Genomic DNA, 16,942 nt, shown 5'->3' on the forward strand with positions numbered 1-16,942 from the left:
ATAATCTGAGGATGATTTATTAACATCATTAAACATGCAGGAGAGGCTAACAATATTTTCTTAATCAACAATTTCATCTCAAGACCCAAATCTGCTTGACGATGTGTCACAAAAGCCAACTCAACAAACATTGAAAAGTTGTTTTCTTCTCCTCTTGAGGACAGCTATGCCAAAATTTGCTATTTTATCAAAGCGTTGTTATTTTGGCAATCTTTAGATCTGTAAATTAAGAATAAATCACAACAAATGGGGTTCTCTCAGGACTCACTGTTAAAGTAAGCCAGAGAAACAGATGAATGGGCACTATTCCAGAGGACGTGATGAAACAAGAGAAGACAGTGTTCATGTTACAGATGTAAAGGCAGCAAGGGAAAGACAGTCTTGAACAGAAGTCGTTTTCGTAAACGTTGGCTTAAACTGTAACTGTTAAAAAGGTGACACCAGTATAAAGCCTTTTAGTATAAGACTATGATACAATGGTTGCCAATGGGTTCAAAGTTTGGAAAAAAGCTAGATCCGATTGGCTCTGATAATATTGCTAAAAATGTCCAATTCTATAAAAAAGAGAGATATAGTTTCAAACAGAGCAAAGACTGTATGCTTAAAGCAACAGTCTTCATTTTCAGATGGTCGAAATAAAATACTTCTTAGTGTAAGTGTAAGGGATGGATTAAAGTATCTTTAATCTGAGTTTTCCAAGAGGCAAATGTTTGCTTGTCCTGTAACCAACTACAATTTACTCTGATTTACAGTCTTGGCTTTTTTAGAACGCTCCATTTAATACTGGCACATCTTATATGCATTTTCATCTTAGCTGTAAACAAAGCTCAAAATGGGGAAAAAATGCTTTATATCTGGGGTGGCGTTGGTGCATTGAACACCTGATGTGGTGCATATTTAAACACAGGATCCAGAAATATGTTCTTTGTACACCTGGAGTGGCTGAGGCCTAGATGGGGGAGTTATACAGACTTGGTGGGAGTGATCCAGGCAGAAGTGGCAGACTTGTGATTTAACAGAGTGAAAAGGATAACTGTAGTGACACTGTCATAAAATGTATTGGATGTCTGAACATTTGAACTACAGAAACCCATATATCAATTAGCTCTCAAGGCTTCTCTTGTCATGCTAAGAGCTAAACTCTCTGTCAGATTATACATATACTGATACTGACAGTAACTTTTACTGCTGGGGTTGCGAAACCCAATTCATTAGCAGCTTAACCTAAGTCTTCAAACAATATAATTTAGACAATATTTTATGCACATTATGTAGTCAGAGTGTACATTTAAACCTAGGACAGAGCCGAAATCATCAAAACCCACAAATGGCAGTACTTTCAACCAACTGTATCAGCTTAACCAAATTGAATGACCAAACCCACGATTGGTAAAATCTGTGAGTGCAAGTTGTTGATCAAGCCACAAAAATGTATGCTTGTTTTCATGGTATTAACCCGTCTGTGTTTCTCATTTCTTCCATCAGAGACAAGACCCTGTTGCTTGGGGTGAAACATTTGCAAACATTTCAAGGGATGCGCTGAACATCCGTTACACCCTCCTGCCCTACCTGTACACTCTGATGTTTGAGGCTCACACCAAGGGAAACACAGTAGTCAGACCACTCTTGCACGAGTAAGCGCATACACAGAAAACACACACACACAGCTGATCTTTCCTCATAACATCATGGACCAAGCTTTACATGTAATTGCTTAATCAAATCATGTAGTTATTACTGTGATGTTCTTTTTTCCCCCTCCTTCTGATTTGCCAGCATGATAAGATGATTCGTACCACACTGATTCTCATTAGTATGCAGAAAATTGCACATGGTGGTTTCTAGACTAAGAATCCAATTTAAGTAGAGCTTTCGTTTAATTGCACCAACACGTTTTCAGCATCACTCAGTTTTAAAGCCCCAGTAATTTTCAACAAGTTGTCGAATCTTACCATCAAAAGCCGCCCTTATTAGCCACAGATGTTACGTTTAATGGGAGGGGAAAAAAACACCTTTGAGGTCATTTGAATAACTTGACAGGCTATGAAAAATAAAGGTGTGTACCCTTGCAAAGCTGTTACATTAAATGAGAAAAAAGCCCTTGGGCAAGGCAATTTCTTTATCAAATTCTGAGACCTCTCAGAAGCTGACCACAGATGACTTTGGCCGAACTTGGCAGCTCCAAGATGTAAATGTGTGGAAGTGAATGCAAGAAAAGGCCATATTTATTCATTTTAAGAGAGTCTTATAAAGTCACAGATGGTGTTTAAGGAGCTGGCAGGGTGAGTCTGGCAGCATCTTTCAACCATTGAATTCTCAATGAGTACTTGAACAGTCGTCTGGGCTGAGGACACATGGGAGAGCGTTAGTAACTAATTTTTCAGCTTGGCCTAATGGTGTCTGTGTTGGTGTGTTGCAGGTTTGTGACTGATAAAGCTACATGGGATATCCACAAGCAATTCATGTGGGGACCGGCTCTGCTTATCAGCCCCGTCCTTGAAGAGGTAGGTACACACACACACACACACACACACACACACACACACACACACACACACACACACACACACACACACACACACACACACACACACACACACACACACACACACACACACACACCTTTGAAGAGGTACACACACACACACTTTTATTTTCTATCTTTTGTCTATTCTAAGCATATCGAAGACATAAATTACATTTATTCCAGTACAGTTATCAGCTTTTTTTTTATCAAGCATTTATTTTAAACCTTATTTTAATTGACTGATATTTCATATGACAGGGAGTCATTCATGTGGATGGCTACGTTCCTGATACTCGCTGGTATGACTACCACACGGTAAGTAACTACCTAATTGCAACAGGAAAAAAAAACTCTTCACAAATGTCCTCACCATAATCTGTATAATTAACAGACATAGTATCTGTGACATCACCTATCTGTTTCTGAAGCGCTGTTTTGAAGCCAATCGTCGGCGGGAGCCATATTGGAAATTCTGAACGCAACCTTACTTCTGTCGAGCTAGTATCATATAAAGAGGCGAGCTTTGAGCCTTCTCACAAACAGCTACAGTGTTCCTGCCTGTCAGCAAGTCAGTCATGTCCTCAAGGCCAAAACTCGTCATTTTAATAACTTCTGAACTGTTGCGTTAGTAAAAAAATTCAACCCCGTACAGTGTGTGCACAAACTTGTAAAAAGAACCATTTTTAGTTTGATTAAAAAGACTAAAGAGAATAAAAATGTACAAACATTCAATGGTTCGTAGACACTTTGACTTACTTTTGTTATTTACGATTGTACTCTTTTAATATCACCTGTTTTAGATCTTTAAAAATACTGATTCTACTACCAGTACAACAAAGCATTCGCAAGCACTGAAGAATTATTACATTATGTTTGAGAACAAAGCCACTAGATTAGAGTATGCATCGTGACATTGTTAATTCTCAACTGAATGAAACATCTGTGCACTATTTTTTATGTTAATAATGGGAAGCACTACATTTATAAGATGTGCTAACACAGGCCATTGAAAGATGATAATCTACAACAAAGAACCAGACGACAATAAATAACACAACATCTTTGAAAACATCATTAAGGAGCTGCAGCTCAAAAACTGTACAAGGCGTCCGGATGGCAAAAATAAACATCCATTCGTTCTCTCTCTTTCTAGCTAAGAGACTCCCCATCAGTCTGACAGCATCAGAAAGCCAAACAAAACGTGTATAAAGGTGGGCTTGGGAAGGTGCAGAGGAGTGGTTACTTCCATTAAACTTGTTCCTTCAGCACAGAGGTGCAGGCTGTAACAGGAATAGCCAAGGACAGAGTGGAGTATGCCTAAAAGAAAATACGTTTTCAAAAAAGTATTTTGGCGTGTAATAAATCACTGAAATGTTTCAGATGCAGCCTTTATAGATGTCACTTTCTTTGCTGCGTGCTTTGTGATTTAGTGGTGCACAAATGCCAGTATCCCACAAAGGAATTGTTGAATTAAATGAATCAAAGTGGAATTACCCTGTAGTATTTCTAGCACTTTAATAATATACAGTTGTTTCTGCTTTCATAAGGCAAAAGATATTGGCGTGCGTGGCGAAGTGTTAAAGATGCTGGCACCTATGGAATATATTAACCTTCACATCAGAGGAGGATACATCTTACCATGGCAGAAACCAGAGGCTAACACACATTTCAGGTAAGTCACACATTTGAGTGACACACCATGTCATCTACAGGTCAGCGTCTTGCCGTGTGTTTTCTGCCCTCTTGTGCCTTAGGAACGCTATAGGTTGCAAATTTGTGCCCAACTCCCATTCAACTGAATGTCACCCACGATCATGAATGTGTGTTAAAGAAAGACAAAGTGAGAATGAGAGAGAGAGACAGTTAGAGGGTGATGAGTGTTCCTGTAGCAGTGAGATCAGATGGATGCTCCCAGCAGGAATGTTAATGTATTTGTCCTCAGCAGCAGGTATAAATAGATGTTGTCCTTTAGCAATCAGCTATAACCCTCTTTACCCCTCCTGTTTCAGTCGGAGGAATCCTTTAGGACTGATTGTTGCCCTGAGCGACAATGGAACTGCTCAAGGATCATTCTTCTGGGACGATGGGGAAGGAATAGGTAAGTGTCAGGTCACACTTAAACATCTGCAGGCACATAAGTACACACACAGACACAGGAGGGAATCATTCATTGTTTTTACATGTGTGTTTAGTGATTAATTAACCATACAGTCACTATATGTGGAAATGGTAACTGTCATGACTGTCATACAGTATCTGTTAGCTGTCATAAGTTGTGGATAGTCATGTATCGACACTTTGCAAGACTGGTATTTTAGCCATGCTAGCAGCATCCTGTCTGATCTATGCATCCACCACTTTTAGTCCAAATTTGAAACATCTCAACTCCTAAAATAAAAATCACGATGATATTTAGAGTACTCATTTTTAATAACTTTGATTAACCTTGATATTTCATCTTGGGCCATCATCTGGTTGTTTTGAATATGTCCTGTAGTTGTTTGTGTCTAAATACCTGCTTAAATACCTGCTCTCCCTTGAAAAAGAGATATTTGTTCTCAATGGGACCAACCTGGTTAAATAAAAGTTAAATAAATTCAACTAATGATGTTCCCAGCAACGTCAGCAAATGATAACATATCCTCTGCAGCTTAGCATGCTTGCGTATGCTGTCCCTGTATAGGCATTTGTGGCTTGGTAAAGTTCCAGCAAGCTGCTAGCTTGGCTGTACACTCTTCTTTTCTTTATTATAAATATAGTCTTATATCTCGCAACACCTTAAGATAGGCTGGGCGATAATCAAATAACGAGTATTATTGTGATATAATTTTTCTCAATATAAATATAACAAATGTTAGATTCAAATTTGATATATTTAAACCTGTAATTACACCCCCAACCGATGGAAAGGGAGGGGGCGCTAATGTACCTTAAACGCTGGTTGCCACCCAACATTAGACAGAAGAAGAAGACAGCCTTGAATAGCCAATCGTGTCGCAGGGTTTGTGCTAGGCAGGCTTAAAGACGTTTTGAGCAGAATGTAAACAGCTGTAGCGAGCAACAGCAACACTGAAGAAAATACAAAACCTACCAGCTCAATGCAGAGTTGTTAGTCTAACACTGTGCTGACCCGGCAAATAAGCTTTCAGGATGTAGGTAAAGAAAGAGCAGAGACATCGCTGTGCATTTCGAACATGTTTGATGTCCACCGCGACCGTAGTTCAACTGAAAACTGAATAACAGTGATGCATTCACTGCATCAAGGGAAACATTATCACACTGCCTGTAAACCTCAGTAAATTTAAAGGGGTGTGCACTACTTAAAACAATACTCTATAAACTGATACACAGTAAACTATTTGATATAACTTTCTTGTGAATTTAAATCAAATCATGTAAATGGGGGCGCTGGTGGCCTAGCGGTCTAAGCGCCCCATGTGTAGAGGCTACAGTCCTTGTCGCAGAGGACGCGGGTTCGACTCCCTGCTGGTCTACCGTTTGCTGCATGTCTTCCCCTGCTCTCTGCTCCCTACATTTCCTGTCTGTCTTCAGCTGTCCTGTCATTAAAGGCAAAAATGCCCAAAAACATAATAAAAAAAAAAAAAAATGATAATCATGCAAATGATCTCAACCTGAGGAAAATAAGAATCTACAAACTAAAACTTCACAAATCCTAGACACAAGCTAATAAACAATCTGGTTCCTTCAACTCTCAGGAGCAAAAACCTGCTTTTAAAATTAAACGAAATAATGATTTGATATTTATCGTGACAATTATCGATATCAATATATATCGCCCAGCTCTACCTTAAGAGGAAAATACAAAAAAGCAGAGAAAGTAAGAATTTAAACAAAGATCCCAGGTCAAAGAGTAGGAATAGTTACTAAGACCAAGTTTAATTAACAGCAGCTGTAGGAACATCTTCAACCACACACACTGCACATCCTACAAAAGCCCATTGATAACTACATTTTTTTATTCCATGGGGCCCTAAACATTTTTTATGAACACTTTTTCTGATGCATCACTGTTGTTGAATTGGTGTGCAGACAAAATAGATACAAGGTTGTGTTTATATTGTATATATATATTGAGTTGTGCTTAAACTGCATCCATCAACATTTGCATAAAACGCTTATATTTTGGAGTTTTATTCATAAAGGATAAGACAGTGTGTAGAGCAGGAAACCTGGAGGGAGAGAGGAGAGTGACATGCAAGAAAGGGTCTGCCAGTTGGAATTGAACCCAGGCTGCCTGATTGAGGGCTACAGCCTCCATACATGGGTCATGCAACTTTAACCACTATTCAAACCAGTGCCCTAGAATTTTAGTTTATGTAGAATTCAGTTTTTAAAATTATGGAATGAGGACTCAAAAAAATGCCTTCACCCCAGAACATCCTAAACTTGTGTACATTACGAGAAAGCACTTCCTTATTCCTACTGAATATGAATTTCTTCAGTGATTTTATCAGATAGACACAGAAAACTACATCAAAGCCCCTCTCTCTTTCTGTCTCTCTCCTCTCTCCCTCTCTCTTGCACACTGATATACGAACAGAATCAGCTTCTGAAGTGCCTCTGAGAGAGATGCACTCTTCTGTGAAAGGCATGTTTGTGTTGGGACAAAGAGAGGAAGGGAGAGATAGAGAGAGAACGAGGGATGACAGAGAAGGGGAGTGACAGAAACTATTACAGTAATTCCCCGTGTCGCTGCCTGGAGATATGCTCTCCATCACTCCTCTTTTATCTGCTTGCTCGCCTCTCTCGTCTGCGTCTCCCTGCCTGTCTGCAGCCGAGCCTCCCTATGTCTTTCTTGTTTGCTTTGCCTCTCCTGCTTACCTGTATTATCTGCTTTTCTCCAGTTCTGCATGTTTGAGTTTCACTTCACAGGTTTTTCATCCCTGTCAGTCAGGGATGTGCATTAGTTGCTCATTCATCAGTTTTATTCTCTCATTCATTCAACATCATTCACCTCACCAGGTATTCGCTCAAACTGCCCTGGTCCTATTTGTTGCTCATTTATTAAACTGCTCTTAAGTTGAGGTTTTGCTGCTTGATGAGTCAATGTGTGGGTGAGCCTGACAGTCACTCATAAAACTTTTTTGTTGTTTGTTCATAAAACTATTCAGTGTCATTCATTTTGTCATGCAAGCCCTCATAACATGACTCATCCATTTATCAAACACATCAAGTGATTATCCATCTTATCATCTGATGAATATTAACATGCATGAATACTTTACAATCCACAAAGTCTCTCCTTTGTCTATTATCCATCTGTTAAACATTCAAGCAGTCCGATGGACTGTGTAAAACACGAATGTAGTCTCAGGCTTTATGAAGCCCAAAGATGGCCATGGCCATATCTTAAAATGCTGACTCAGCCTAACCTTGATCAATCTAGAAATATGCACAGAGGTTGAGCTTGAGGCAAGTCTTAGGAAGAAAAGCAACAACTGGCCCCCCTTGTCAGTCAACCATGCCACACCCCAAATTATGCAAATTAATTCATAACTTAGAAAGGACAATGTGAAGTGATGGAGGTTCATGCAAAACAGAGTCCTGACAGAGTAAGACAAGACCCAGACATGAGGCAGAGGTGATGTGACTTGCATGATCTGGATGTACCTGACGCAGCTCTTGCTATTTGGAATTCATTTTTATTTTTATGGGGCTTTGACCAATCAGAATCAAGTATTAAACACAGCTGAGTGATAAGTGAGAAAGCTGAGTAATAATTAACCTTGATATTATCAAAATAGATTAGCTATAAAACAAAGAAAAGAAAGAAAATATAATTTGTATGAAGAAAGAAATGGGGCCTCATGGGGATTCCTTCGCTCTTACAATTAGTCCTAAGCGGAAACTTGGAGAACTACTCTTTTTTTACACTTTCGCATTGGCTGCATTTCACATTTTAGGCAGTTAGACATCTGTTCTCCCTCTCTCTTTCTTCATCGTCTCATTTTCTTGCCCTGTATGTGATTCATGTCTTTTTCTCTCCACAGACACAGTTGCAAGAAATCAATATCTACTGGCAACATTTACAGCGGCAGAGGTGAGTTCAAGGGCCAATTATAAGTCTTGTCTCATTTTCTTGTTGTCTTTATTGATAATATTGCACTATTGCAATAATATGGAAACTGTAGTATGCAGATGTAACAGGCAGTGTTAGCCCAAGGATTGAGTCTAAATATGGTAGGTGAGTTATAAAAAGTTCTCAGTTTAAAGCTCCTAAGAACTCTGTTTGTGTCAATTTTGGCACCCCCTGTGAACAAAGCAGTACATATCTTGATTATTTCCTGAACATCTGTAAGTTGTGTTTTCTGTCAAAACACCATTCTCTTTTTAACAGTGAAATGTTGTGAATATTTCATAGGTAAACTAAATATTGGGTTATGCTACAAATCATCACATCTGGCACCCACACCCTCTTGTCTTGATGGTCTCCTTTGACCACAAAGATGCATCACTGTTCATTTCAGTCTGTTGCCTAACTGGCCAAAAACTCATCACACAATTCCTTTTTAAAGAGGATCAGGACACAAATATAATCAACTGAAAGTTGTTTTATTCAGCAATAACCACTATATACAAAATAATCAAAAGCTGTTATAATATTGACAAATATTTAATAGCTTTAAATGCATCCAAAATAGTGAAGTAGTATCTAGGACTTTCAATGTCTTAAGATGTAAGATAAGATAAGGTATACTTTTATTGATCCCCATTGGGGGAAATTATTTATTAGCAGCAGCTTACAACAAGGGACGGGATTATGACAATGCACTTTCAGTGTTAAAATATAATTATATTAAAAGATGAAAATGAAATATAAAAATATAACTATAACACATATATACACTATGTACAGACTCTGCATAGATAAGTTATTGCACAAAGAAAAAGGGACAAATTACAGAGTAAGCATAGCAACAAGAAAAAACAACAGTATGGCATTATTGCACAGCAATGATTAACATGTTTACAGTGTCTTCACAGTTTAATTATGAACTAGTTATAAATGAGTGCTGCTGTTAAACAGTTTGACTGCAGATAGTCAGTCCTGGTTATACTTTTTGATGAGGAATTTAGCTGTCACGTGCAAGCCATGGTCACATTAAACTTCTTTGTTAACCTGAAAAGTACATATAGGAAAAGTCTGTATGCAGAATTTTGAATCATCACCATTACTAAGCCACAGCCCTAATGAAGTCACAATGTCATCTTCACCAGGTGTGAAGCTTTTGTTGTACACACACCTGTTCAGTGTTTTTATGGTTCTGAAAGAACAAGCCCGCTTTGAGGCGATTGGAGTGGAGCAGCTGTGGATGTGTTTATGCAGATTAGAGTGCATTTCTGGTGCTTGTTTTGGCACAAAATTACACTTATATTTCTGACTACACCGACAACCCCTTATCACCAACACAAGCACAGAGAGCAATTTTGAAGGCACATACACTGATTCCCAGATGACACACCAAAGCAAGCTTATCTACAGATTCAAATGTGAATAAAAAATAAATAAATAAACTTTCAGTATGGTGACATCAATGAACAATTTAATGTAATGCTTCCCTTTAGCACTTCTGTTACTTTAGAGTGAATATAAATGTTCAATGTAGAGCCAAGATGGACACCAAAATTGCAATAAGCAGCTCAATCATACATATCCATGTGCTTCTGGGAAGTTGCCTTTTCATTAAAACAGATATAGAGAGATAATCAGAAAACATTGAATAGCATTGTGCAAGCAAATAAAAAACCCTGAGTGTTGTATATGCTTAAGCGTTTTTGCTAATTGAGAGCCATGTCTGTACGAGGCCACAGTTTGATCGCATTTTGAGTTGGCCATGACAGACACTTCCTAATCGCTGGCACTAATGGGACTAACCCAGCCCTATATGCATCATAGCCAAGCAAAAGCACACGCAGTCACACATTATTGATCACACAGTCAATCTCAAACATACATATATGCACCAATCAAAGAACACACAGACCCACATACAGCTACCATGGCCAAACATCTGTGGTTGTCCTCTGACTACCGTCAGGCTCATTCCAAAGCAATTTCACACAGCGATAAAACAGGCACACTGTCTGACAGCCAAAGGGGGAGAGAGCGAGAAAGAGAGCCTAAGTGTGAGCGTTAGTGTGTGTGCACACATTGAAGTGGGTGTATGTTTGAACAGACAGATGTGAGGAGATGAGGATAAGTTGGGCAATGAGGCTAGTGCTGCCTGGCAGATTAGCAGATCGTATGCCATTTTGGATGGATCTGAATGTAGGTGTGTGTGTGTGCGTGTGTGTGTGCGTGTGCGTGTGCGTGTGTGTGAGAGAGAGAGAGAGAGAGAGAGAGAGAGAGAGAGAGAGAGAGAGAGAGAGAGAGAGAGAGAGAGTTCTTGTAACTGCAACTAAGTGTAGGGTCTTTGGATTAAAGCCATTTTCACAGTGGATGTATAGTCTAGTCTTCCTCAGCCTTCCTTCTAAAATGTTCTAACTTGTTCCTTAAGCTAAAAGGATTTAAGTGGCTGTAAAACACAGTGAAATGAATGACGAAATTCCTGTATGACCCAGAGAAGCAAAAAACTCCATTAACAAGGAGAACAACTATTACCATACAGGTATTTTTAATGTTCGGAACCACCAGCAAGGGTTAGGTGTCAGACTGAGTGGTTTAAGTGGTTTTTAGTTTTCCACAACAAACATTATTGATGGGTGATACATTTGACCATCAAAAGAGAGCAGGATGAGATTTACTTTGTCGAGAAACAATATACAAATGTGTGCAGGACAAAATCAGCAAAGACCACTTTGTCCACAGGGGGCGCCAAAATTGACACAAACGAAAAGTTACTCACAGTAGCCTTATGTCATGTATAAGTTATAACTGTGGATATAAAGTGTGACAAAGCTACATGATCATTTTTTTGTATTTATTATTTTCCTTACGCACCTCTTCTTCCATTTTGTGTCACTCCCCTATCTGAATCATTTTCTCTTTCAGAACATTCTGACCAGTAAGATCGAACACAATGACCTGAATAATGCCGACTACCTGAAACTGGGTGTGGTGAAGGTCTGGGGTGCTGGCGCTGTTAACATCACACAGGTGACACTAACGGACATGGCAGGAACTGCACATTCACTGACTCCAATGCACAACCTGGACACTGAGGTGAGCAGAGTTTTGGGGAGGTTACAATGATAAATGGTGTTCTTATGTATTTAATGTCATTACTTAAATGTTAGTTTGTGTTAATAGCAAGTTACAACCTGCACTAGAGGTGGGACAAAATATCATTGATATGGTAAGATATCGTCGTCCTTACTTGTGGGATTCATTTATCAATATGATCAATATTTTAATTAGACAAATACGGTTACTACTTAATGACTCCACGTGGTGTTGTTAATTGCTTGAAGGAGGCAAACGTATACAGCAGTTTAATAACCGCAGAAGAAGCTGACAGCGGCTTGATACCAGAAGAAAACAGCGGGATGTCAGACAGCAGTGGAAAAGAGCTAGAAATGCAATAACTGCTCTTGAAACAGAAAAGAGAACATGCGGCTGCAGCTCTTGATGCTGAGGCCAGCTGGGACGAGAGGAAAGATGGCGAACGCACTCAAGTCTGCATCGAGAGTTTCACTCACCTGCGATGGTGGACAGATGGTGAACATGCCAAGAAGTCCTTCATGATAGTTAATTAAAATGTATTTAATTCATAAATGTGCCATTTTTTAAGAAATGTGTAATGTTTACACCGACACTTGCTTTATTAAAGCTTTGTAAATTTAATTTACAGACTGAAAACATGAACATTGTTTCATATAAGTGAAACCAAACCAGAGTGCAGTGAATAAATGAACATGCGCCAAGTATCGAATATTGTATTATACCTCGAGTCACCCAGCAATTCCAACCGCTTCCAAGCACAGTAAACTTTGGATCAATTATCATTCCCTGAATATTGTACTCCTACTCACCCTTTGTTTTTTTAATAGGTATGTGCAGTATGATGTTTTCTTAATGGTTTCGGGTGGACGTCAAAAGTTCTTTGCGTAAATGAAATGCTAGGATCTGACTGACAATATATTTTCCAACCAATTACTTGTGCTGAAAATTAAACCAACTATGTCAAAGGACATCTTTAAAGCAGCCAAAAAAAATTACAATATGCTGAAATTTTTTTCTTCAAAGTATTACCCACTGATTATTAAGACAAAATATGCTTGACTGATCCACTAGCAGGGAAACGACACAGTATAATCTGATGAGTATTCACATATTCCATTGAATCCCAAAGCTACACTCAGCTACAGTTTTGCTCTCATTAATTCAAAATAAACACATTAATCAATGTCTCACAAGCATGCAGTCAGTATCATTGCATGTGATGGTTCACTTTGCACATTAATATCATAGTTCAGTGAGCCTCTTTCTTTGCTGCATGCACACATTTCATAAACACACCACAGTGTTCAAGTTGATGGAGCATTTCCCTGCCTGTTAAAAACTGTCACTATGATGAAAAAATAAAAAGAGAACACCAGGTTCACAAGCCAACCCTTGCTGTGCCGCACTCTGACATCTAATAGCTGTAATCAACTCTGCATCCCCCCTGACACTGTTGTTTTGTAATAAAGACTTGACTCAGGACAGAGATTTGAAAGCTGCTTGTGTAAAATGATTGTCACTTCCTCTTGCTTGTTCTAAATTATCTGCTCCATTGGTTGAGGGGAAAAAAATTGTGACAGAAGAATTGCGAGGAATTGTGTAGACGTAACCAAGCCGTGTGGCCCGTTAGTGTAGTAGCTACATGGTGATCCATTCATCCAAAATGCCAAGCAGTGTCCACTTTTATTTTAATTTATTGTGTATCAAGGAGGACTAGTTCTATTTCCCATAACTTCCTGCTAATCATACATTATCCCACTTATTACCTGGCTACTAACTTAAAATACAAACACGTTGTTGAAAAAACATCGATTAAGAGATAATTATATTGATTTATTTACACAGTTCTTAAAAAATAGTCCCAGTGATTCGACGGGAGTTAGCATTCCATGGTGATGGATTCTTATATGCCTTGTGCGGTCGATTTAACATTAAACTATTCTCATTCAGCTCTCCTTCTTCTCTGTGTCAACCACAGCAGTCAAGTTTGTTTGTAGCGATCGGTAACTCAAAGTTGCCCTCACCTGCTCTGCTCGTTACTAGGAATCCTGGACAGATTAACCGGCTTAATGCTTAGCCAGCTGCATTGGCATGCTAACCGCCAAGTCGTCACACTAAATAAGAATTTGTTCTTAATGACCTACCTGGTTAAATAAAGGTTAATAAAAAAACGTAACTAGCGTTTTAGCCACATTGTTTTAATGCTAACAGAAACTAATATTTTTATCTCACCTTACGGTCTATGGTGTCAACAAGCAGAAGCAAAATGTGCCGGAACTCTATTCCACGGATTGATCTGAAATGACATGTGGTCAGTTTGCCCTCTGGTGTTGCTCGTATTAGTTAAAGTTAACAACTGTTGTTCAGCGGTTATCAAGCATCTTACAAAACTAGGTAATAAGGCCAATGAAATCATGCGTCTCTCACTCCTTACATTGAGAAACCCCTGCTTCATTTGTATTTGAATCTCCTTTGTTGGTCCCTGAGGAGACTCAATGTCAACCACATTATTCGGCTACAGTAAGATAGTCATTGAATTGCATCCAGGAAAGTGGATGTCGGGATGCTTGGCTGGCTTAAAATGTTGAGCAGTAAACATGGAGTCAGAGAGTTTAGGTCGCATGAGGATCAAGTGAAAAGACAGGGTATAAAAGAAGAGAACATTGAGGGTATGGAGTTGTCTTGCTGTGAAATTTACATTTGTTTGATATGGCGGATGGGCACAATGGAGGTTTGCCACAACAAGTGTACAGCAGAATGAAAGGCCAAGTTTAAGGAGATAGCATGTGTTCTCTTTCCTCATTTGGCCTGTGATAAAATATTCCTGTCTAGGTTGCGTAATGTAGTCAGCGCACTTATCGGTACCATGAAAATGATTGCAGCAGCAGCAGCAGCTCCATAAATAATCGCAGGTGAAAAAAAGCGAGGACGCTTTTGATTTATACTGTTCTTCGAGAATACCAACAGAGAGGGAAGCCAGCAGAGACAGTAAGAATTGCAGATGAAGAAAGTCAAAATGACTGAGGGATTTTGAGCGTGTATGTGTGCGAGTATGTGTTGGGCATGCACGAATGGGCAGGGAATAATGAAAAGACAGAAAGACAGTCCATCTTTGGGAAGGAGGGAAGGAAGGACACAGAAACAGATGGAGAGAGGAAAGAAAGGTGAAAGAGATAAACAGGAAGAATGAAAGCTGGGCAGAGAGAGGAAGAGGGAGGGGAATGGGGATGACACAGTATTCGCATAGTAATAAGTGGTGTTTCAGTGCGAGACAATCCATTCATCTCCTTAAGTATTGTCTGATAGGGTAACAACTTGAAAGGAGCAGTAAGCAGCTGCTGCTGTGTCATTTAAATACAGTGAGGTAGGAGAGCTATTTTTGCAGAGTACAGGACAAGATGTTTTATTCTGAACCTGCATAGGCCTCTCCATGCTGTCATTTACAATATCTCATCACATGGATAAGCCCAGACTTATTTAACTTTACTGGGGACCCATGCTGTTTATATGACAGGGGAGAAATGGAATTAGTCCATTTTAAATTTGATTCGAGGTACAGAGGATAGCAGGGGGAATGTTCTGTACATTTTCATATCTGTCACAGTTACTACACCTGACTCTGGAGGGAAGTTGCAAAACATGGAACAAGTTCAGTACATCCATTTCATGCATTTTTTATACCAAGGAAAGGTCGGGTACAAACATTACAAGCCATGAAATTATTACAGGCGTGCATTTGCATTATATAGGTATGATTCACACTCACAGTCACTCCTGTTAATTATTTATGGTTGACATTTTGACTTTACCGGCATTTCTCTGTATATTAAGCCTGTATAAAGTTAATATAACCTTAACAATTATCCTATATGGATTCTATATAACCCTTGAACTATAGTATGTAAATAAACCATGCCTAATTACAAGTATGTCTTTTTCTTATGTCATCAGGAGCTGATTGTAGATGCTACTTCAAAGTCTGTTAATGTGCATCAGACTTTTACAATGACATGGAGGACCAGCGCCTGATCAAATCAGCAACTCTTGTGTTGGTGACATAATGGTAATGGTAAATAATAAATGTACCTGTATAAAACTGCCTATTACAATAAAATATTGTCTGAAATAAATGCAAGGTACTTTTGAACATAGATTAATGAGCCAACATTTAAGTGCAAATTATTTTTAGGTTGTATGTTACAACCTTAAATTTAACTGAAACAGTTTATGTATATGTCATTTTACCTTAAGTAACATTCATTGGATTGATTAAAGGCAGAATAAACCCCAAAACACAGTTTGTTCTTCCAAACTAATGGAGCTGTATTTTTTTAAATAAAAATGTGTCATTTCAATATCATCATTGTGATCATTAAACTGCTCAATTGTGAGAAAAAAAAACCTTGACTGTCTTTTTTCTTTTTTAATGACAGACAGACAAAATGCTCTCTTTCCAATGGATTCGCACTTTTCAGTGATCTACAGTTGGTGGTAATTTGCCAAGAAAAACAGGATCAGGCCAACAAGTACAGGGAAGAATCACGTTAACACGGACAAGCAATAAAGTTTCATAAACATTTAGTTTTCTAATGCTTTTTGGGGGACAGGGAAAGTATTTGGCACCTTTGGGCATGTTACACTTAAAATGACGTCTGGTCAGGCATGCAGGTAGTGCGTTGCTATCTTAAGGACAAAGGAAGCGACCATGCAATAGAACAGCTAAAATCTGGTCTTATTTCTAAATTTTCCACAGTACACAGCTTTGTGATTAGGCAGCCTCAGTTGAGGCAGATGGTTTTCGAACATGAGTCTGGTTCTGCTCGAGGTTTCTGCCTGTTAAAAGGAAGTTTTTCCTTGCTGCTGAAACTAGCTAAATACTGCGAAGTGCAATGCTAATGGTGGATTAAGATTAGATAAAATGAGTCCTGTCAGTGAAAGGGGACTAGATCAATATTCTGTCTTGATGTTGCGTCTTTGTTAATATTTTAAAATGGAGTACTGTCTAGAACTGCTATGTTTGTAAAAGTGTCTTGAGATAACGTTTGTTGTGATTTGGCGCTATACAAATAAAGATTGATTGATTGATAGAATAAGTAAATCAATGTTGAAAGAAAACACATTGATGGGAAACCCTTATTTGCAATGGTGTTGAGGTACAGACAACAATAGAGCACATACAATCAAAATCAGGCAGTTAGTTACAAATAAACAATTATAGAATGGGGTAGCAG

At 38.7% G+C, this 16,942-nt stretch overlaps 1 protein-coding gene across 1 annotated transcript in view; it reads left to right on the forward strand.

The window, feature by feature from the left end:
* si (sucrase-isomaltase (alpha-glucosidase)) overlaps positions 1–16,106 on the forward strand; it is a 73,509-nt gene extending 57,403 nt beyond the window's left edge. Inside the window, exons 40-47 of the mRNA XM_034700287.1 lie at positions 1,486–1,634; positions 2,420–2,504; positions 2,786–2,842; positions 4,075–4,199; positions 4,537–4,625; positions 8,539–8,588; positions 11,541–11,711; positions 15,663–16,106. Coding sequence (XP_034556178.1) covers positions 1,486–1,634; positions 2,420–2,504; positions 2,786–2,842; positions 4,075–4,199; positions 4,537–4,625; positions 8,539–8,588; positions 11,541–11,711; positions 15,663–15,740 — 804 coding nt within the window. The 3' untranslated portion in view covers positions 15,741–16,106. The remainder of the gene's footprint in view (positions 1–1,485; positions 1,635–2,419; positions 2,505–2,785; positions 2,843–4,074; positions 4,200–4,536; positions 4,626–8,538; positions 8,589–11,540; positions 11,712–15,662) is intronic.
* Positions 16,107–16,942: the final 836 nt, after the last annotated feature.

This window comes from Notolabrus celidotus, chromosome 14 (assembly GCF_009762535.1).
Source record: "Notolabrus celidotus isolate fNotCel1 chromosome 14, fNotCel1.pri, whole genome shotgun sequence".
NCBI classification, from domain to species: Eukaryota; Metazoa; Chordata; class Actinopteri; order Labriformes; family Labridae; genus Notolabrus; species Notolabrus celidotus.